Consider the following 20,623-nt stretch of genomic DNA (forward strand, 5'->3'; position numbering starts at 1 on the left):
GCTGCGAGCTGATTAGATAGACATTACACATAGTGAAGCGCCATCTTGGCTCAGCCATTCGTGCATCGTCTTACGTTATTGTTAGCTACAGCAGTTTCCGCCACAGTTCAGTTTGCTCGTTTTTTTGATATCAGTTTATTCGTTAGTGTGGTTGGTTCTCTGGATCAGTTGTATTAACTGGCGAGGCTTACTAATTAACTCATCTTTCACTGTTGCCACTAGGTAATTGCAGTCACCACTCCGAATACACCGAGTCAGAACACACCGAACAATAGTACGCAAGAAAGTAAGGAAACAAGACATTGCGACTAGTTAATTCTATTATTTATTGCATTCCACTTCTAGGTTGGATTGGCTGATTTCGGTATAGTCAGTACTTCTAGAATGTCGTCGTGGTACTCGTCATTTCCGGCACATATCCAGCCGGGAGGTAAGTCAGCAGCCAGGGTTATTGAAGATTTACTGAGGTATTCGCCATTAACGTTTCCTTTGGAGCCAATTGCTCTGGCAAGAGGAGTCAATGGTGCTAAGCCAAGTGTTCAGCGACTTAATTCCATCTGTTACTTGAAGGATGCACCTGACCCAGTGGTTAGTGATTCTATTGATGGAACGAAACAGGTGTGGTACCTGATTCTCGCCAATACTAGAGACCACTTAGAATTGCATATAACAGCTCCCCGAAGTCACGGAACGGCCAGTGGACCACAACAGGAGTCGTCTAATGAATCTGGAGTGAGCCCAGATCCAGAACGAGAGTTCGACTCTGAGGGCGATACTGCCTTGAATTCCAGTGTTGATCCAGTAGACACAAGTGATGGTGATCAGACTGCACCACCGGCTAGTTCAGCTTGGCAGAAGCCCCTACCTGGAGTGGGTAAACCTCCACCACCTCCTAAGAGACCTAGTTTAGAGTCCATTCTTGATACACCCCATTTTCACGACTTTCATCTAATTATTGACGACAATAGAATGGATATAATAGACGAGGATCCTCGAACCGAGATTTACAAGTTTGTATGTTCGGTAACTTCAATTGAGCTTACAATAATCGTGCGACCGCCTGAGTTTGACGATGAGGATATATCCCAGTTTACCCCCCAGAAAATTAGAGAGCGATTCGAAAGATATCGACATCAGAAGCCTTCAGCAACGGTTCCAACCGACTACGTGTGTTTTAATACCTTGTACAACATTATATTCAAGCCATTAGACTCGGAAGAACCCAAGGAGATCATGTTCAACAATCCGACTTTGAACATGCGGGTCGACCCCTCTATTCTATGTCGACGATTGCACTTTTCACGGGATGAACAAAGAGAGGCATATGTGCCGCCGAATCTGCACGACTTTTCCAACCCAGAAACGGCATCTCTTCGTCAAAAAATGTCCCGCATGTTACTAGAGGCTAGTTTGCTCACATATCAAGCAATTTCGCATTCCGGTACTAAGCAAAAGTATAGTCATGAGCTTGAGAATGCTGTTCCTCATCTGCTCAAGGCTCTTGGATGCAGCTCATACCCCACCGGACCACCTTCTTCTTATCCTAATAGTGCTTTATCAGTTAGCGAGTTTTCTCATTATATAGCATTAGGTACGGTGGAGAACTTCAGCGATGAACTGATCTGGGAGAGGTACAACCAACAGGTGCTGCATGATGAGAAATTCACCTACTTGTATCTTGACTCATTGAGAGGAATTGCTCAGGTGCGTCAAAGCGAGGATCTAGAAATTCGCGTCATGGAGCTTTACTCGATGGGGATTCCAACAGTTAATGATGCTCAACAAGCATACAGAACTTTTAATCTAGACATGGATGAAGCTTGTTATTCGACGTCGTATATCTCCGAAGAGATCTTGATCGATACGTACAAGCAAATGGTAAAAGAACGCCCCAGTTCGAAGGCAACGCTACGAGGAGCCCTAGACACTATAGTGAAAACGACGCGCCAGTCGCTTGAGAAGGTGAAGAGAGTGCTTGAAATTGACGAGATGGATGTGGTTGAAGCCTTTAAACTCTTGGAAATCCCCACCGAGGAAGGTATTGAGAACATTGCGATCGATTCTATTAAAGTCTCGTTTGAGTTAAAGGCTTACAACATGGGTGAAGAGAACGATCAGCAGCTCAAGTTAGCATTATTTACTATTGCCAAGGCACGAGAGTCGTTTGAATTACTTAATTACTACGAGTCATTGACCTTTGGAAGCCTGCCAGACATAGATCTCGAGAATGCTTGCGCACTTTTAGGCATTGATACTTCTCTGCGAGATGAGAAGAGCATTATTACAATTTTCCAGATTCGATTGAAAGATACTCCAGATGAAGTGCTTGAACTTCGACAGGCATTAAGGAGAATTGGTGAAAGCTTTGATAGCCAAGTTATTCCAAATTATCTTGCGACTGGAAATGCTTCAGCGGCCGCAGTACCTGATGAATCCGATGCACATGGCGGTATATGGCCAGTGGGATTAAACAACATTGGAAACACATGTTATTTAAACTCATTGCTGCAGTACTATTTCACAATCAATCCTCTTCGAGAAGCGGTAAGAACCTTTGTAGAGTCACCAAACAAAGAGAATCTGGCATCAATCAACTTGGAGAAGAAAAAGGTAGGCGGTCGTAATGTGCCTGCTTGGGAGGTCAAGAGAGCGCAAGAGTTTGTCTGTTTGCTTTCCGATTTGTTTTCTGAAATGATTACGACCAAAGATAAACATGTTTCGCCAACCAGGGACCTGGCTTATTTGGCTCTTGTACCTGCACGAGACGAGCAAGAAGATGAAAATGCTATTGAGATAACTGCTGAAAATAGTGTTTCCAAGGCCGATGACAATACTCCGCATATTACAGTCCATGACGCTGTTGAGGAAGAGGCCCCTGATGTGATGATAATTTCCTCTGACTCTGATGCCGAAACTGATATCGAAGAGGTGCAAATGAAACCGAGAACTACCCGCTCGTCGTCTTCCAGTTTGGATCAGTTGGAGGATTTTGATACTAGCTCAAGTGAAACCGAAGCTATTGAAACGCCTTCTGGCTCGTCTGCAAGCTCGGATGCTAATAAGGAAAACGAAAAGCCCAAGCGAAACAACTCATCAGATGATCTACGAAGTCTTAAGAAAAAGGTTTCTAGGACCCTAGACGAGGAAACTTTACCCAGGGCCACTGTTCATGTTCTCGGCAAGCCTAATGAACAAGAAGTTGAAACAGCCCGAGCCGCTCAAGAAGGCACCGCTGTAACAGCCGACCACACTGACGCTCCACTTATTGTCGTATCTGGGGATCATGAGACTCCTGGAACCGTAGACACAGGTCACCTCACTAGTAAATTCAAAACAGCGCCAATAGTGGATGTTGTCGAGGTAGACAGTGCTTCTTTAACACCAGCACCAGCCAGCAGTCCAGGTGAAGAGAAGAACCGAAGAATCGACTCAGCCCTCTTTGGCAGACAGCAGGATGTTACTGAGTGTATTGAGAATGTGTTGTTCCAAATTGAAGCTGCTTTTAAACCAACAGCATACGAAGAGGACGGTGAACAAGTGGACATCATTAAGGAGTTATTCTATGGCAAAACTAAACAAGTTCTTGAAGCAGAGGCTGATGGCAAGAATCGACGACAAAAAACAGAACGATTCTCAAGCTTGCTAGTAGATGTTGCCGAAGGATCTCGAGATATTTATGAAGCACTAGATTCATACTTTGGAGAAGACATTGTAGAGCTCGAGTCTGTACCAACGAGGAGATCAGTGACTATTTCTCAGCTACCACCTATTCTTCAAGTACAAATTCAGCGAGTTCAGTTTGATCGGGTGTTAGGCCGACCATTCAAGTCGCTGGCACTCCTGAAATTTGATGAGACTATTTATATGGATAGATATCTAGATATGGATGATCCTGAATTGCATGCTAAGAGGCGCGAAGTGTTTGCCTGGAGAATGGAAATATCTGATCTCAAAAAACAATTACGGGAGCTGAATAGCAGAAAGGTAAGTGGACAAGAGAACCTCCAACAGAGGAACAAAAACTAACACTGGATTTTAGAACAATGGATTGACAACACGGGACTCGCTAATTGCAACTCGAGACTGGCTCAAACAACAAGTGGAAAAAGACACCGAGTTCAAGGTATCACCACGCGTAATAAAGTTTTTTGACGATGAGATTGAACGAATTTCGGCCAGGATGACGGAGATTACAAACCGACTAGCTGAACTAGACGAAGCTGTTAAAAACCAGTTCTCGGATATGAAGAAAATCGGGTACAGAATCCATTCGGTGTTTGTACACCGTGGCCAGGCCACGTTTGGCCATTACTGGATCTACATCAACGACATGAAACAGGGTGTCTTCCGTAAATACAACGACGAATACGTCACTGAAGTACCCTATAGCGAGGTGTTTGATGACCGTGAAGACAATACTGCAACTCCCTATTTCCTAGTTTTTGTTCGCGAGGATCTTGCTAACGAGTATACTGATGCAGTTGTTCGCCAGCCCCTTTCTTTGCAGACCGAGGCCGATAAACTAAGTAGCATCGATTCTATGGAGTCATGAAGCATGTATCATAATACTATTTTATTTAATGACTCTCTCTCGGGGTCATGCTATGCCTCTGGCGGCTGGGGCTCCGCCCCAGAGCCCGCCGGTCCTCTCGCTTCGCTCAAGTCGGGCGTCGGGTGATTGCGACGATTAAATGAATTATTTGTCTATAGAATGGCGGCTGGGGATGGAGTGCTGTATTCTGAGTAGGTTCAAGAGGTTTACATGATTGCATCGAGCTTGGCGTAGACAGAAAAGACAGCAGCAATGATCTCGATTTGTAGGGCTTTATCTGGGTAGGCAGCAACTTCATCTGCTATAACAGTAGACAGATTGACACCCACACCAGTAGAATGTTCCGAGGCGCTACGGGAAATGAATGGCCACTCAGAGTAGTCCCCAAGGATCTCATCAGCCCGAGCAAATGCATTGTCACGAGCGTCATATCCAAGGGTGGACAGAGCGTTTTCCAGCACATTGGCGGCATATGATCCTCCTACCAGAGCAATAGAACGGAGATATCTGAAAGGAACATCCTCGGGGAAATAGGGAGTAGGACCCAAGACACAGGTTCTAGCTGTCAGAAGTGTGATGACACGGCGTTTAATCTCATCCTTCACTTGCGTATCAGTCACTGGGTGGGTTGCCATGTCAAATAGAAAGAAATTACGCTTTTCAGTTCGTAGAACACCCTTGTCAACCAACCCTTTGGCTAGTCGTTCTCGAACTTGTTTCAATTGAAATGAGATTTTAGTTAAGTTCCAGGTCTCTCCAGATAGATAATCAATCCAGGTGCCAATGCTTAATGGCTCAGAAGTCTTCATGATTTTGATAGTCTCATCCAGCAGAGCTTCACCGGTGATTTTATCGTCAATAACTTCAACATAACGATCTGAAAGCGGCAAGCGACGACGAACTGGATCGTTCACCATAGCAATCTTACCGCGAAAAGCTAATTCCATTAATATACAGCCTCTCAGAGCATACGAGATGTTATCGTTCCAAAATGACAGATATCCTTGGCGGTCTTTAAGACCCATCAATAGAACTTCTTCCATAAGAGTGAATTTTGGCTGGCGGAGCTCATCCGCCGTATTATTAATATCTTGAGGATCATATGCTACCTTGCGATCTTCACTGGATCCCACTGCTGGTGAGGCAGACCCATGACGTGATCCACCGCTGCCATTGAACTGGCTGTTATTAGGCGAGGATTCGTTATTAGATCCCTGACTTGTGGCACCACTGGATCCTCCTCCAGCTACTCTTCTTCTCTGTAAACCTCCGCTTGACATTGTTAATTACACTAGATGTTGCTGTTGATGTCGTTGACGATGATGATGATGATGCTGATATAGGCGATGATACAATGAACTATTCAAGAGAGTGATATCAAGTTTTATGTCGATAGTGATATAATATAAATATCAGGTCAAGAATAATCAAACGAGTCGAATTGATCAGCTTCTCTTTAAACTTTTAATTTTATGAGCGATCGTATCGACAATCTAGGTCTAGACGAAATGAAACGATGCTACAAAAACAAAACAGAGTATTTAGATTTTCAAATCAAGAAATCTAGATATGCAAAAACCAACTAAACCAACTATGACAACAGAAATAGGTTGAAATATCAAAAAATAAAAGCCTCTTGAAAAAAAATGCCAAAATGAGGTTTTATATGTTGTCTGCGCTGTCGTGGCAGAAGCACAAACAAAACAATTACCTGTCAGAAGTCCAATTAACTTGGTATTAACAATTAGTAAATCGTCGAGTACCACTGATTGAGCGAATCAAACAACAGACAATAATTGACTGTATTAATGAACAAACTAGGATGGTAGTAACCGTCGTGATGGTGCAACCTGTCTCACAAGCAAATGCACCAGAGTCCGTCCAAATCTTCAGCAGACTCTATTGTTTTTATAATTTGGCTGGCCAGTCAGAATATTTCCCTTTGAAGCCTGCAAATCGAACCCTGACAGCTTGTCACTCACTTGTAGGATTCAGGTCAGTTGCAAAGGGTTTTGGTTTCGCGTGTTGTTCTAGTTCTCGCTCCGAACTTCCAGCTGTTGGCCATTACCACGGTATCCTCTCCCCACGCCGTACTATGTAGCTAATCACCCAGTTGGCCGCTGGCTCGGCAGCTGGCAGCAGATGCTGCCTGTTCATAACAGACCAGCTGCAGGTCTTATCTCCCAACGTCTGTTGTGGATCTGACTCTTCTATGCTCACTATCGGCACCCTGCGTTATCTGGTCGGTCCCTGCGCATTGGGAGACTCCAGGGGAAGATGGAAATATCGTCCAAATCCCACTACAACGACTCGAGCGAAGCGAGAGGAGCCACGGGGTCTGGGGCAGAGCCCCAGCCGCCGGAGGCACAACCTCCACACACATTTCAATGTACCTGGTTAATTCTAGATTATACAACTATAGTCCCAAGTTCAGACGACTGAGAACTTAAGAAGTCCAGCCACCAGGGCCACCAGGTATCGAGGCTGAGAAGTTGGCAGAAGAGAAACCGTCATCAGAATCGATGCGTTCGCTGATGACTTTATCGTCAGCAGTCCAGTGGGTCTGGTGTTCGGTCCATTGGCTGATTTTGACAATCTGTAGTGGAGGAGGGTCTGACACTTTGGTGATGAGATAAGCAGCACTTGCTTCAGCCAGTCCATAGACAAGAACACCAATAAAAGGTATTTTCATAAATAAATAGAATCCAGCCCCGAATCCGAACATGATTCCCTGCCTGTTGGAGAACCACAGAGTTTTCTGGGGCTTGGAGAAGGAAAGGCGCGAGAAGTAAGGGATGAGCAGTTCGTGGACTAGTGACCGAGATCCCCAGAATGATGATAGAAACACAATCATCATTCTACGAGGAACCATGAACCCAATTGCGAATACCACAACAGCAGCAGGAGTTCCTGCTACTGAATTAAACGACATGAACGATAGGACAGGAAGTACTAGTGGTCCTATAATGGGCACATGAGAAAATAGCAGTGCGAGTAACGTCGTACCTGATCGTTGTACGTAGTTAGCCAGGAAATCGAAAAATGCTCGTTTCGATCCTCTGCTACCGTTATTTCTCCTCGAGTTGATATTACTGTTGTTATTGTTATTGTTGGTAGCGATGGATTGAGCAGGAGGTTGGTCTGGCGGAGGGGTTGATGGAGGAGTATTGGATGCTGATGAGGTGGGCCGAGGAGGAAGAGAAGGAGCAGTATGGCCATTAATTGTAGTGTTTTGAACTACCCAGCCAGGAACAACATGTTCAACCCAACTACTGACACGACTGCCACCAATACCATCTACTCTCTGATAATGTCTGCCAGACTCTATCAAAGCAGGATAGTACTGGCGGTCCGTATCAGGATGTTTGGATTTATAAACCCGATCCACAAATTTGAGAGAGATCAAAAATAGATCATCCATTTCTGGTTTGAAGAATCTAACTCCTGATATCAGTAGTGGACCCACATTAAATACGTTGTTCTGTAGAAACCGTAGAGTGTCTATTACAGACTCGGTATGATGATTAGAACTTCCCGAGATATATGCAGAAAACTCTAGAGCCCATCTCAATACAACTAGTGGAAGCCATAAGATCAGTTGGACTACAATTGAAATGCCCACTGCTATAGCTGCTTTTCTATAATATCCATGTTTGATAAGTTCCGGGTTCCTCAGAGCTCTATATGTTCCCAGGACTGTTAATTGAGCACCTCTGAATACAGAAACAAACGTAAAACCTGCCGAGGGCCGTGAAAGAAAAATTGGTGACGGCATTTCTTGGTAGTGTAATGGCTGTCTTAGATGACAATGAGCCTATTCTGATCAAAAACCAAGTCGGATTCAAGTCCGTGGAATGATGTCGATGCAGCTGTAGTAATAATATATAGCAATTCTTGGCAGCAAAAATTTCCAGCACTTGAATATTTCGAAAAACTCTGACAAACGATTACGTCAGTCCACCAGTAAACCTCTTACTAAAGCATATATCTGTCTTGTTGCTATGATCTCGATTCGGGTTTCTCTCGGCTCATCCTCCGAAAGCCATCGAATGCCATCGTGCCTGATGTCCTTGCCCTTATCATCTATTTACAGTAACAAGATAGACGATCTAGAACATATATTCGAGCATGGAAAACGCGTCTTGATCGTGTTGATTTTACCCCTGAGATCAGGTCACAATGCCCATTGGTGAAGTTGGTATATCCGACCAGAATGATCTTTGGAAAGTCACAAAAGTGGCTAGTGGTGGGGAAGAGCCGGTCAGAAGACCAGTTTGTGACGAGACGGGTCTGGCCAATAGGAACTTTCACCATCCTTACCAACCATATTCCATCCAGCTCGACTTTATGAATACTTTATACGAAACTTTGGAAAGCAAGAAAGTAGGGATTTTCGAGAGTCCTACTGGCACCGGAAAGACGCTATCACTTATCTGCGGTTGTATGACCTGGCTGCGTGACCATAAAAGACGGCAATTCGAGGCGACTTGTAAGTGCCTTCAGGAGAATATTAGTTCTGTGGCAAGCTAAATGATATACAAGTAGGGAAATGACGGGGAGAAGAGGGAGAGGAAGTTTAGGTCAGGTTCAAACGAGCAGCGTACTAACGAGACCAGCCCAGTCGGAAAGTGACAGCCCAGAATGGGTCAAGAAACGTGTGATGGAAATGAAAATAAAAGAACAGAATGAGCGAATTGAAAAGTTCGAGACATATCTTGCAAGAATTAGAAAGATTGAAGAACAAGAGTATGAAGCTCATGTCAAAAACAAAGATAAGAATCACTATTTAAAGAAACGAAAGCCTGAAAGTAAAAACTCAGTCAAACAATCAGATGATGATTTTTTATTAGATGACTATGATAGCGATACTGAGAGCAGTTTTCCGCCTTACGACAGCGAAAGCGGAATGTCTAAAGAAGTTCAAAATCTACTAACAGCTCTGTCTGGACCTAGTACTGAAGACTCAATAGCCACAGAATTGGCAGAATTTAACAAGGTAAAAATATATTTCACTTCTCGAACACACTCGCAACTGAGCCAATTTGCGTCTCAATTGCAGCTGCCAAAATTCAGCCCATCAATGGCTGGCTCGAGTGATCCGAAGAAATGTTCAGAGAGCGAGTCTACAAAGGTTGTCCCTCTAGGATCTCGAAAACAACTCTGCGTCAACCCAAAGGTTAACAAATACAAGAATTCAGTTGGTTCGCAAATCAATGATGCTTGTATGGATTTACAAAAGGAATCTGGAGGAGGATGTGCGTGGCTCCGGCGGGAACACAATCCCGAAGACAGGGTACTTCTTAATAAATTTCGTGATAGAACGTTGGCCAAGATCCGAGATATAGAAGATCTGGCCGATTTGGGTAAAGAATTGGAAGTTTGTCCTTATTATGGCTCAAGACATGTGGTAGCCAATACGGAAATCGTAACTTTACCGTATCAGCTGTTGTTGCAAAAGTCGTCTCGAGATGCTCTTGGAATTGACCTGGAAGACTCGATTGTCGTCATAGATGAAGCTCATAACTTGCTAGATACAATATCGTCACTCAATTCCATGGCGGTCTCCGTTACTGAAGTAAGAATGGCTCATAAAGGCTTACAAATTTACTGGAAGAAATTTGCTAAAAAGCTAAATTCAAGAAATAGAGTGTATTTATCGCATACAATGAAGATTGTTGGGGCACTGGAGAAGTTCATGATCGAATGCGAAAAAAAACCACCAAAAGAAGTCGCCCTTGGCACTGAAGTCAATCCCGCCAAGATCTTTGATGAGTCTAGCACAGCCGATCTTATCAATACTTACAAGTTAGAAAAGTACTTGAGGCAGTCAAAACTTGCGTTCAAGGTAGATGGTTATTTAGAGAAACTACAGGATGATCTTGAAGACAAGAACAAAGAAAAGAGCGCTACGAAGATTACTCAACCAGGAACTGTATCTACAGTCAAGGTACCGGCTAAACCACTGAAGAGGTTGCCTAAATTGTTACTTTCAAAAGTGATATCGTTTCTTCAAGCGATTACAAATATATCGTCCGAGGGCAAAGTATTCTACTCGCGAGTTGCACAAAGCAAAGAATTCCAGTTACAGTACCTGCTTCTAGATCCTAGTGAGCAGTTCAAAGAGGTAGTGTCAGCAGCTCGTTGTGTTATTCTCGCCGGTGGCACAATGGAGCCAACTCGTGACTACCTTGATTATTTATTCCCATTAATTCCTCGCTCTGAAATAGAACTGTTCAGCTGTGGACATGTGATTCCGGACAGAAACTTAATTGTATCGACAATGACTCAACATGGTAATGTTGAATTTAACTTCTCATTTGCAAACAGGTCATCTGTACCTATGATTGATGAGCTTGGTTCCGCCATTCTGAATCTCACTAAAACCGTCCCTCACGGAATGATTGTCTTTTTCCCTAGTTACCAGTACCTGTCAAATCTAGTTGAAAGATGGAAAGCTACAAATCTTTACAGCCAGCTGAATTCAAGTAAGAAGATCTTTCTTGAACCAAACGATTCCCAGTCAATTGAATCAATGTTAGGGGAATACTCCCAAGCAATTGATAATTCACCTTCAGGAGCACTACTCTTTTCCGTTGTTGGAGGTAAGATGTCGGAAGGAATCAACTTCTCAGACGATCTTGCCCGTATGGTAGTCATGATAGGCTTGCCGTTTCCTAATGCCTTTTCAGCAGAAATCATTGCCAAGCGCGATTTCATAGAAAAAACGGCACTCTCATCTGGCAAGTCGTTACAACAAGCACGAGATCTATCTCGCGAATACTACGAAAACCTCTGCATGCGAGCTGTCAACCAGTGTATCGGTCGAGCTATTCGACATGCCAACGACTACGCAGCAATGGTCCTTATAGACACTCGGTACAACTCTCAGCGCATTCAATCCAAGCTACCGACCTGGATCAGAGCCAGGCTTTCACCCAGCACACAAAATACTCAGACCAAAGAGTCTACGCTCCGACTGCATAGTGAGTTATCGACCTTCTTCAGCTCGCACTCTAAGCATTAGCATTATTTATATAAATATATATTAAGAATATTATTTTGACTTCATCTTCAAAACCCATATTGATAGGCGAGATAAGATAGCGGCAAGGGTGCAGGGCTGACCTTGAACAATGCAATGCAATAAAAACAACACTGAAAAATGTAAATACGTAGACTTGCAACCCAGGTCAACGATTGTTTTCTCACAATAACAATGGCTACTGCTGTCAGTGGATCCGTTTCTTCTACGTTGCCTGCTGGAACAAGCAAGTCAGAAGCATCTGCCAATGGCACTGCGAACTCCTCGTCGGTGCTTCCACCTCCCGCCCAAGCTCTGCTCTCAGAACTTCTGGAGTCATCGAGGAATCTACCAAACGCGTCGTCAGACGTTGGATCAATCCAGCTGGGTTTGAGTGAAATCCGAAAACGTGCCCAAAAGCTTCGTGAACATTATGTGGACGACAATGACACTAAAGCGTAAGTCTTTAGAGGGGTGAGGCCTTGCCTCCGGCGGCTGGGGCGCTGCCCCAGACCCCGTTGTGCTCGCTTCGCGAGCAACTTCGATTACGGATTCGAGGTGAGATGATACTAACTGTTTAGCCACTATCTTCTAGCAGGAAGTGGTGTCAATGCCGAAGATATCGCTAGCGAATTGCAGTCAATTGTCTTCCACCAGAACCTCGAGACTACGACCTTCACGGCTAATGAACCTGATTTGGATTACTATCTGAGAGCCAAGAAGGAGGAGAATATCCTTGCTTCTATCGAAGAGTCCGTGAGATCTGCTGGTAGAGAATTCGATTTATACTTGGCTGGTAACGTTACATTAGACTGGGAGACCAGAAAACGCCAAATTTGCAGCCATTTTGGATTGGTTGCCAAGTCTTCTGGAGGTGCAGCTGGCGCGAGTGGCTCGGTTTCTGGCAATTCGACCAGAAACTTGAGACAAAGCAGTCTTAGAAGATCAAGTGGAATTGGTGCCTCTTCAACTACACCTAAGAAAGCCGCGACAAATGGTTCAATTGCTCACTCATGGGGAAGAGCCACTCTGGGACGGTTGGTGCTTGGTCCAAGCGGTGGTAATGATGCCGATGGAGAATTTACTGATGTTGATTTCATTCAGTGGAGAAGAACTGGTAATGCTGCTGATTATGCTGAAGGCAATGTTGGTGAGTACGATTCTGAGACCAGCTCTTTAGCCAACTCATCGTCAGTCAATTCTGCGACCAAACGTTATGCTCATGTGGTGACGCAATTGAATGAAGCTCGACTTGACAACCGTCCTTTTGCAATTGCATCTGCTTTTAGCAGCGTTATTCAAAACTCCGCAGCAGACACAAAATCTCAACAAATGCATGATGCATGGAAAATTCTTGGATACATTTCTGGAGAGCAGGATTCTGTCAGCAGACGAACAACGCCCATTACTATCCGAAAATACGCCAGGGCTCATATCGACAGTGACAAGATTAATTCTACTGATGCTGTTGAACTTAGAAGACGCATTGTGTCAGGGTCACGTCGATACTTGGAAGAGCAATTCTACGAGCTCATCGAGTCGGAGATTCTCAAATATCCCCAAGATGCACAACTTGGAGGTGTTCCATCAGTTTACAACAAAATCAAAGCATATCTCAATCTCAAGTTTTTGAAGGGTGGTAAGTGGACGAAATCGAATTTGGAAATTGTTAATAATATTCCTATTTGGGCTCTATTATACTACATGATTCGTACAGGCCATCTCAAAGATGCTCTGGAATTCACTTTACAGATTGAAAAGTCACTCAGAAAAATAGAAAGATCGTTCCCTGTGTATCTCAAAGCATTTGTAGCCGATCCAGACCACCGACTGCCGAGAGATTTGCAGGAAAGATTGCATACAGAATTCAACCAGCATATCCGTTTCCTTGATGAAGACTCGGATCCTTATAAATATGCCTTGTACAAGATAATTGGTCGATGCGAGCTTTCGAGAAAGTCGTTCCCAGAAGTGTTACAGACCACCGAAGACTGGCTGTGGATTCATTTCATGCTCACCAGGGAAGGAGATGGTCTGTCAAGTATGCGTAATCCTAGTCTTGAGCGATACAGTTTGCTTGATCTTCAGCGAGTTGTTGTTCAGTTTGGTGCTAAACACTTTAATCCGAATAAAAAGACACCTGGATTGTATTTCCAAGTTCTTCTCTTATCTGGATTGTTTGAATGGGCTGTGCAGTATGCTTATTCATTTAGTCAAGTAGATGCAGTACACTTTGCCATTGCTCTTACATACTATGGTCTATTGAACCCAGTGACTGACGTTGAGAAATACAGCTCGGAACTGCTAATTCTCGACAACAAGGAGACACCTCAGCTTAATTTTGTTCGTCTTATTGGTTATTATACAAGAGATTTCCGAAGGTCGGATCCTAGCGAGGCCGTCGACTATCTTATTCTTATATGTCTTAATGGCGATATCACCACAGGAGGTAGAGGCAAGCAACATCTTCGTTTGGCTCATGAAGCACTCAAAGAGCTTGTGCTTGAAACTAGAGAATTCTCGCGACTTCTTGGAGATATTCGTGCTGATGGTACTCGTCAGCCAGGAGCTATTGAACAGAAGATGGCACTTATTAACATCAGTGATCCATCCGAGTTTCTTCACTCGATTACTGAACAAGCAGCTATCAAGGCCAGTGAATATGGCCGTACTGCTGATTCGATTCTCCTGTATCAATTGTCAGAAGAATATGACACAGTTGTATCGATCATTATTAAATCTCTTGGAGAGTTTCTTTCAGTGGTTGAGATTGGTCGTCCTATGACATCGCTGCCATCAGGAGTTCCTCTCATGCTTTCAGCTACCGATGATCCAGCACAACTGGCACGGAGTATGATGCAAGTATATTCAGCCAACCCGGCTATTCTATCAAAAGTGTCACAACGCAATAGAGAAACATGTAACGTTCTTCTCCAAATTGTTGCTGCTCGTGATCTGTTTGCTGCTGGTCAATGGAAAGACTGTCTTCAAGAAGTCGACAATACTGGCATTTTGACATTGTCACCACAGGCCGATATTGCAGTTGTTCGACGACGAGCTCAACAGTTTGTTGGTCTGCACGAGTCCATTGCACGAAACGTGCCATCGCTTCTCGTCATGGTGATGCAATGTCTTGTAAATGAGAGTCAGGCACTCAATGACAGCGCATACAGCAACTCAGGTCGTGCTAACAACATTGCTGAACTAAGGATCAGAGCACGAAACTGTATGACCTACGCTGGTATGATCCAGTACCGCATGCCTCGCGAAGTATATAGTCAACTTACCAGCCTCGAAATCTTGGTATAATTTAAGTCGACATATGTAACAACAGGTACCATGTAATATAAATATCAATTATTTAAAACCACGGTGTGGAAATCTAACAAACTATGAAACTACGAGCTACGAACGAGAAAACACCCACGAGACAGGATGTCAGAGCCTTGAACTAGCGACCTGGGCACCTTTAGTCAGATCGAGACGTGAAAAAACAACTTAACCCCCAGCTGACAAATATCATCAATCAAATTCAGACACGAGGGTAAAACTCGTTCGTCAGCGACGAACCGTAAAAAGTTCGTGAAGCGAGAGCACAACCAGAATATCAGGGGAAGATCCCCACAGCCGCCGGAGGCCCGACCCCCTGATAAGTAATGTCTTATCTTCCCGTCTGTCATGCAGAAATACCCCACATATCATGAAAATGCGGAAGTAGTCAGGAGTTTAGCGGAAGGAAGAAGAGTAGCCAAGGCCCCATGTGTAGAAAAATGCGGGGTAGTCATGAGTGAAGCAGGATACAAATCGGTGAAACAGAATGCCGATTTTAGTTTGTCGGGAGGTTCGCCGCGTCGGCCCAACACAAATTTAAACTTTATAAATAACCATGACCGTGTCGTCACAAGTGTCGTTCTTAATTCGTTGTGAATTAACAACTTTGATCTGATAAATTGATAACAAACGTTTAAATTACCAATGGTGGAGCAACCTACTTCATACGAAATTCCCAAGACTCAAAAGGCAGCTGTGGTTACACAGTATGGTGAGGACTTCAAAGTCGAGGTTCAAACCGACTTCCCGGTGCCCGAAATCAAATCCGATGAGATTCTAGTGAGACTATACTCATCAGGAGTATGTCATTCAGACTTGTCAGCTATTAAAGGATCATGGGGAAGTAAAATGCAAGTCCAAGTTGCTGGTCATGAGGGCTATGGATACATTGTCAAGCATGGCTCGCTTGTTGATCCTACTGCTTATCCATTGGGAACCAAAGTGGGAGTTCCTCTTCTCTACAACCCCTGTAGAACTTGTAGTGCTTGTCTTATTCCAGATGGTGAGGCGTTCTGTCTCAAGTCCAAATTCTACTCGACTCATATCAATGGAACCTGGCAGCAGTACGTGAATATCCACTCGCAATATGTGATTCCTGTACCAGATATTTCCAAAGAGCACGAGAATGAAATTGGTCCTATTCTCTGCGGTGGTTTGACTGTGTACAGAGGAATCAAGAGTTCCCAAGCTCGTGCTGGTAAGACTATTGTTGTGACTGGTGCAGGTGGCGGTCTAGGATCATTGGCCATTCAGTATGCCACGGCAATTGGCTTGCGTGTGATTGCAATTGATACTGGTGCTGATAAGGAAGCATTAACCAAAAAGCTTGGTGCTGAAGTATTTATCGACTATGCCAAGGAGAAGGACATTGTCAGTGCAGTGAAGAATGCCACTGGAGGTCTTGGTGCTCATGTGGTTTTGTCATTGGCTCCATCTGAGGCTTCTTATAACCAGACATTGCATTATTTGGCTGTCCAGGGTACTTTGATCTGTATTGGTCTTCCCAAGGTAGGTGTCAACCTGACCTTCCCTCCCATGCTGGCTATCATGAAGGGTATTCGTATTATTGGTTCTCTTGTGGGTACCCGAAATGATATCCTCGAGGCTCTTGATTTCCTTGCTAGAGATAAGGTTCATCCATCAATCACTGTTCACCCTATTGAGGATATTCAGGCCATCTTGGATAGGATGGATAAGGGTCAATTGCCAGGACGTGCTGTGATTACCTTTGATTAGTTAGATGCCTTTGAGGTAGTTGTTAGTCTACATAGTTTTATATACTGTAGTTTGTGAATCGCATTGTATTTGCTGTTCTATAAGTGTAAGTGATAAAAAACATTAAAATAAAAGATTTACGATGGATCAAATGGTTTACTGATAAGTTTATTCACTAACTGTGAATAAGCTTTGCACTTAATATCTACTGTGTACGTGATTTAGTGTAAGTGATTGAGCATTAGTGTAGGTGATTGTGCATTTGTACTAATACCTGTACATGATTTAGCATGTATAAATGGTTGACATAAAATCCATAAAAAGAAGTTTTTCTTTTTTAATTTTTTATTTTTGGAGCTAGAATTTTAATAATTGGCTGCATTTTCGAAACCACAGCCAAGTGATTTCTTCATTCAACTCATTTTTCAATTAAATATTCTTCAGTAGATTTGAAATTACAGAGTTTCTGGTAGCGCCAAGAGCCTCGCTGATATATCTTCATAGCCCGCCAACGCGCTTACATGGGTTAGGCAGAAGGTCATGTTAATATCGCTAGACTTCATGACGAGAGCCATGCGATACTTGCATCTCGACAGATCCTCAGATCCAGTCAGATACTCGAGTCTCTCTAATATTGAAGAATGGCGGTTCCGGATCTGGTTCTTGACCCTGGACTCAGGCCATGGGTCCTGTTTCCCATTACTTTTGTGATGATTTTAGTGGGTATTCTACGGCACTACGCTACAATGCTGCTGACTCCCACTGTCAAGTTACTCGAGACCAAGGCACTCCGAGAACAGTGAGTATTTTTGGCACGACTATTCTTTGCAATTGAGCTTACAAGCTTCAATTTCTCCCACTACAGTCCAGTCATGTACACAAGACTTGTCAAATAACGAGTCAGCGTACCAACATGGACCCTTGATCGGGGATATTTGGACTGTATCAACTAACATGACAAGAAACTTCCTTGCCTATGGAGCAGCTCTGACAGCATCTGCTAATAACCTTTCAAAAGATTCATTCACTTCGAGACAAAAAGTGTACTCGGAGAGTTTTAGAAAAGGTGTTTTCTTGAAGGATCCAGTGGGCCAGTCTCCAGGCATGAATGCCCTGAGCGATCCCAAATCCATGGAGACCATGATGGGAGGACTTAAAAACCAGATCATGATGTTTGTCCCCCAGACGATTATGATGGGCTGGATCAATGCGTTTTTTGCAGGATTCGTGCTCATGAAACTGCCATTCCCTCTGACGACGCGATTCAAAGCTATGCTACAATCCGGAGTGGCCACACAAGACCTCGACGTCCGCTGGGTGTCCTCCATCTCCTGGTACATTCTCAATCTCCTCGGTCTACAGTCAGTCTACGGCCTCCTTCTCGGTGACGGCAACTCTGCCGGCGGAGTCACCCAACAACAGCCCATGGGCAACCCCATGCTGTCCAACCCCAACACCGACTTCAACAAACTCTTCATCGCACAAGCCGAGAACCTCGACCTCGTCAAACACGAGTATCTCCTCGACGGCATCGAGAAGCGCATCATCCGTGCCTATACACACTAAATAGACTAATCCCTACTGGTGCCCCGTGTGCCTCCGGCGGCTGGGGCTCCGCCCAGACCCCGTAGCTCCTGCTTCGCAGGAGATTGCTGGGACCGTCGACGGAAACGACTCGAGCGGAGCGAGAGGAGCAGCGGGGTCTGGGGCGGAGCCCCAGCCGCCGGAGGCAGCACCCCCCAAGAGAAAACATAACACATTAGATTTTTTAAGAGTATAAACCCTCTTCGATACCGACAGGGATTTCCCGGCCGTAGATGCCCTGCCACGATCGTGGCTGGCGCCAGGTGGCAGGGGGCTCGATGTTGAGCATTTTGGTGACCTCGCCAGCCAGCCAGAGAGCATCTCCGGAGTTGTCTCCTTCGTATGCAAATGTGACAATAGCCGAGACGGGCACTGTTTTCACGCCGTTGAGTGCGTCAAGTACGATCCCAGATTCTGGTAAGGTTTCAGGCGGCCCAGGGAGCTGCTGCTTTTCTTTGGGCGTCCCCGAAAGCGTTAATGCTGCCAGTCGTTCGGATAAATCTCCTTTGGCTTGGTCGGTGGTGTAAACACGGAGGCGGCTGGTCCCTACCACAGCCCCTGAATCGAACGGGTTGCCTGAATGCTCGAAAGCGGCATTGGATGATCCCAGGACCACTACGTCTGTGTATTGACCTTTCTCCACATAAGGAACAAGTGTTTCTGAGACAAATTTCGCTTTACAGCCAGGTAATGTTGGTGACCGCACTTGAAGTAGCGTCAGCCCTGTGTGTTTCTTAGATCTGTATGCCTCAATTGGCGTAGTAAGACCTGGTTCTGCTTTGATACCTACAGGTCCATCTCGTGGTCCTGCAAATGGATACAGATATCGGTCGTCTAAACTCTCGACAAATTCGCAATCCAGATTATGAATCAGTAAATCCAGTGTCAATTGTGGAATGTTTCCTGCTGAAACAGCAGGAATTACCAAAATATTGCTTCCCGAAGAGACCATGGTGATGCTGATGGAAGTTGAAGTGATGAACCGAAGCTTGAAAGATCACCGCCACCTAAAATGGTTGACATCACCCCTGAAAATGCAGCCGTGCATTGATCCAAGTTAAGTTCGTAGTTCGTAGGTATTTCGAAGGTGGTTCAAAATTTCATGGGTTTAATGAGTTTAATCATATGGCAGAATCGTTTATTTTGAAAAGTTACCATTTTGAGCTTTTAAGACGGTTGTGTAAATTACGCGGATATTACACTGGTAAATTAGCAGTGGCTATGAATTCGAATTCCGAATGCACGTCAATACGTGAGTTTAAATTCGTTCACCGATTCACCTGACCCAAGAAATAGTCAGTAAAATACTAAAATAAATAACAAATAAACAAACAACTCAAAATGGCTGGGGTAGATATCTTGAATTAGTACAGCAGAGAATGGCAACCCAGAATTAGAAATTTTGTTGCCATATTGGTCATGCCCATCCGAGTATCTGCAGGGCATCAGATCCGTCGACGCAGGTTGATTATACAGTTCTACAATCTAGACCCTGCTTCCGAATCTATGGTTCTAGTAAATAACGCCAGTTATACGACCAAAATTGATTACCGAGGCACAAAGACAAAATTACCAATGCTCATGAAATTGTTGATTAATGGCACACTTGCCAATCTTGCCAAATGTTCATCACCCCTGCGTCAAGATAACATATGACATATGACATATCACCAGTGTAGTTTTTGTTGGGAGACTCATAAAAAAATCATAAGGACTTCTAACTTAATATAACTTAAAGCTAGATAATTATAATTTAGTAATTGAGATGGAGAAAGCCAGAAACCTCTTGAAGACATGCAATCGTCCAGAGAGCTCAATAAACTGCAGTTTTCTAGAAGCCGACCAGCATGCACCTTGCTGTTCCTGCATGTTTCAGATAGTCCGCAATTGTCAACTAGTAAACCAGGCAGCAGGTCCAGACTCATCCGCCTTAAATCAGGAATAATTAACTGGGAGTTAACCATTGAACAAAGACCAATGGGACATAGCCAAAAACGACAGACTGATTTCGGATTAATTGCATCAAATGGTCTTGGAATATGCAAATACTACTAAGACTAAGGGCATAATCTTACCTGCTCGAAAACCCATTTCTCAGAGCAATTTATCTGTTTGTGACCCCACGCAGCCGTCACCCGACGTCCGACTCGAGCGAAGCGAGAGGAGCAGTGGGGTCTGGGGCGAAGCCCCAGCCGCCGGAGGCATTCCTGGCATCCCGCAGTTGTCACTGCCCGTATCTAATGTATACAATTGGATTAAGCCACTGCCGTATTGTCCACGGCACTAGAAGTATTGTTTGTTTCTCTTCCGGGCGAGTGGTGGCAGTGGTTTACGCGTGTATTAATGTGCTGTTTATAGTTCGCTTCGCCATATTAAATTGCCTCTTTAGTGGGAGTACATGGCTGGTTTGTTCATTTCCT

The 20,623-nt window shown here is 44.3% G+C and overlaps 8 protein-coding genes across 8 annotated transcripts; 5 read left to right on the plus strand and 3 right to left on the minus strand.

The window, feature by feature from the left end:
• Positions 1–384: 384 nt before the first annotated feature.
• Positions 385–4,026, plus strand: UBP2 (Ubp2p; the record flags this gene model as incomplete). Its single annotated transcript, XM_018882378.1, has 1 exon — positions 385–4,026. The coding sequence occupies one exon, from the start codon at positions 385–387 to the stop codon at positions 4,024–4,026; it is 3,642 nt and encodes a 1,213-aa protein (XP_018736761.1).
• Positions 4,027–4,180: 154 nt separating this feature from the next.
• UBP2 (Ubp2p) lies at positions 4,181–4,552 on the plus strand (the record flags this gene model as incomplete). The annotated part of the gene is made up of 1 exon (XM_018882380.1): positions 4,181–4,552. One exon carries the CDS (start codon positions 4,181–4,183, stop codon positions 4,550–4,552), a length of 372 nt encoding a protein of 123 aa, XP_018736762.1.
• A 206-nt stretch (positions 4,553–4,758) lies between these two features.
• On the minus strand, positions 4,759–5,832 carry VPS74 (Vps74p; the record flags this gene model as incomplete). The annotated part of the gene is made up of 1 exon (XM_018882381.1): positions 4,759–5,832. The coding sequence occupies one exon, from the start codon at positions 5,830–5,832 to the stop codon at positions 4,759–4,761; it is 1,074 nt and encodes a 357-aa protein (XP_018736763.1).
• Positions 5,833–6,998: 1,166 nt separating this feature from the next.
• On the minus strand, positions 6,999–8,327 carry AWJ20_5252 (uncharacterized protein; the record flags this gene model as incomplete). The annotated part of the gene is made up of 1 exon (XM_018882382.1): positions 6,999–8,327. One exon carries the CDS (start codon positions 8,325–8,327, stop codon positions 6,999–7,001), a length of 1,329 nt encoding a protein of 442 aa, XP_018736764.1.
• A 774-nt stretch (positions 8,328–9,101) lies between these two features.
• CHL1 (Chl1p) lies at positions 9,102–11,576 on the plus strand (the record flags this gene model as incomplete). Its single annotated transcript, XM_018882383.1, has 1 exon — positions 9,102–11,576. The coding sequence occupies one exon, from the start codon at positions 9,102–9,104 to the stop codon at positions 11,574–11,576; it is 2,475 nt and encodes an 824-aa protein (XP_018736765.1).
• A 192-nt stretch (positions 11,577–11,768) lies between these two features.
• Positions 11,769–14,882, plus strand: NIC96 (linker nucleoporin NIC96; the record flags this gene model as incomplete). Its single annotated transcript, XM_018882384.1, has 2 exons — positions 11,769–12,031; positions 12,155–14,882. The coding sequence occupies 2 exons, from the start codon at positions 11,769–11,771 to the stop codon at positions 14,880–14,882; spliced, it is 2,991 nt and encodes a 996-aa protein (XP_018736766.1).
• Positions 14,883–15,548: 666 nt separating this feature from the next.
• On the plus strand, positions 15,549–16,640 carry ADH2 (alcohol dehydrogenase ADH2; the record flags this gene model as incomplete). Its single annotated transcript, XM_018882385.1, has 1 exon — positions 15,549–16,640. One exon carries the CDS (start codon positions 15,549–15,551, stop codon positions 16,638–16,640), a length of 1,092 nt encoding a protein of 363 aa, XP_018736767.1.
• A 1,747-nt stretch (positions 16,641–18,387) lies between these two features.
• ADD66 (Add66p) lies at positions 18,388–19,155 on the minus strand (the record flags this gene model as incomplete). Its single annotated transcript, XM_018882386.1, has 1 exon — positions 18,388–19,155. One exon carries the CDS (start codon positions 19,153–19,155, stop codon positions 18,388–18,390), a length of 768 nt encoding a protein of 255 aa, XP_018736768.1.
• Positions 19,156–20,623: the final 1,468 nt, after the last annotated feature.

This window comes from Sugiyamaella lignohabitans, chromosome D (assembly GCF_001640025.1).
Source record: "Sugiyamaella lignohabitans strain CBS 10342 chromosome D, complete sequence".
NCBI lineage: Eukaryota > Fungi > Ascomycota > Dipodascomycetes > Dipodascales > Trichomonascaceae > Sugiyamaella > Sugiyamaella lignohabitans.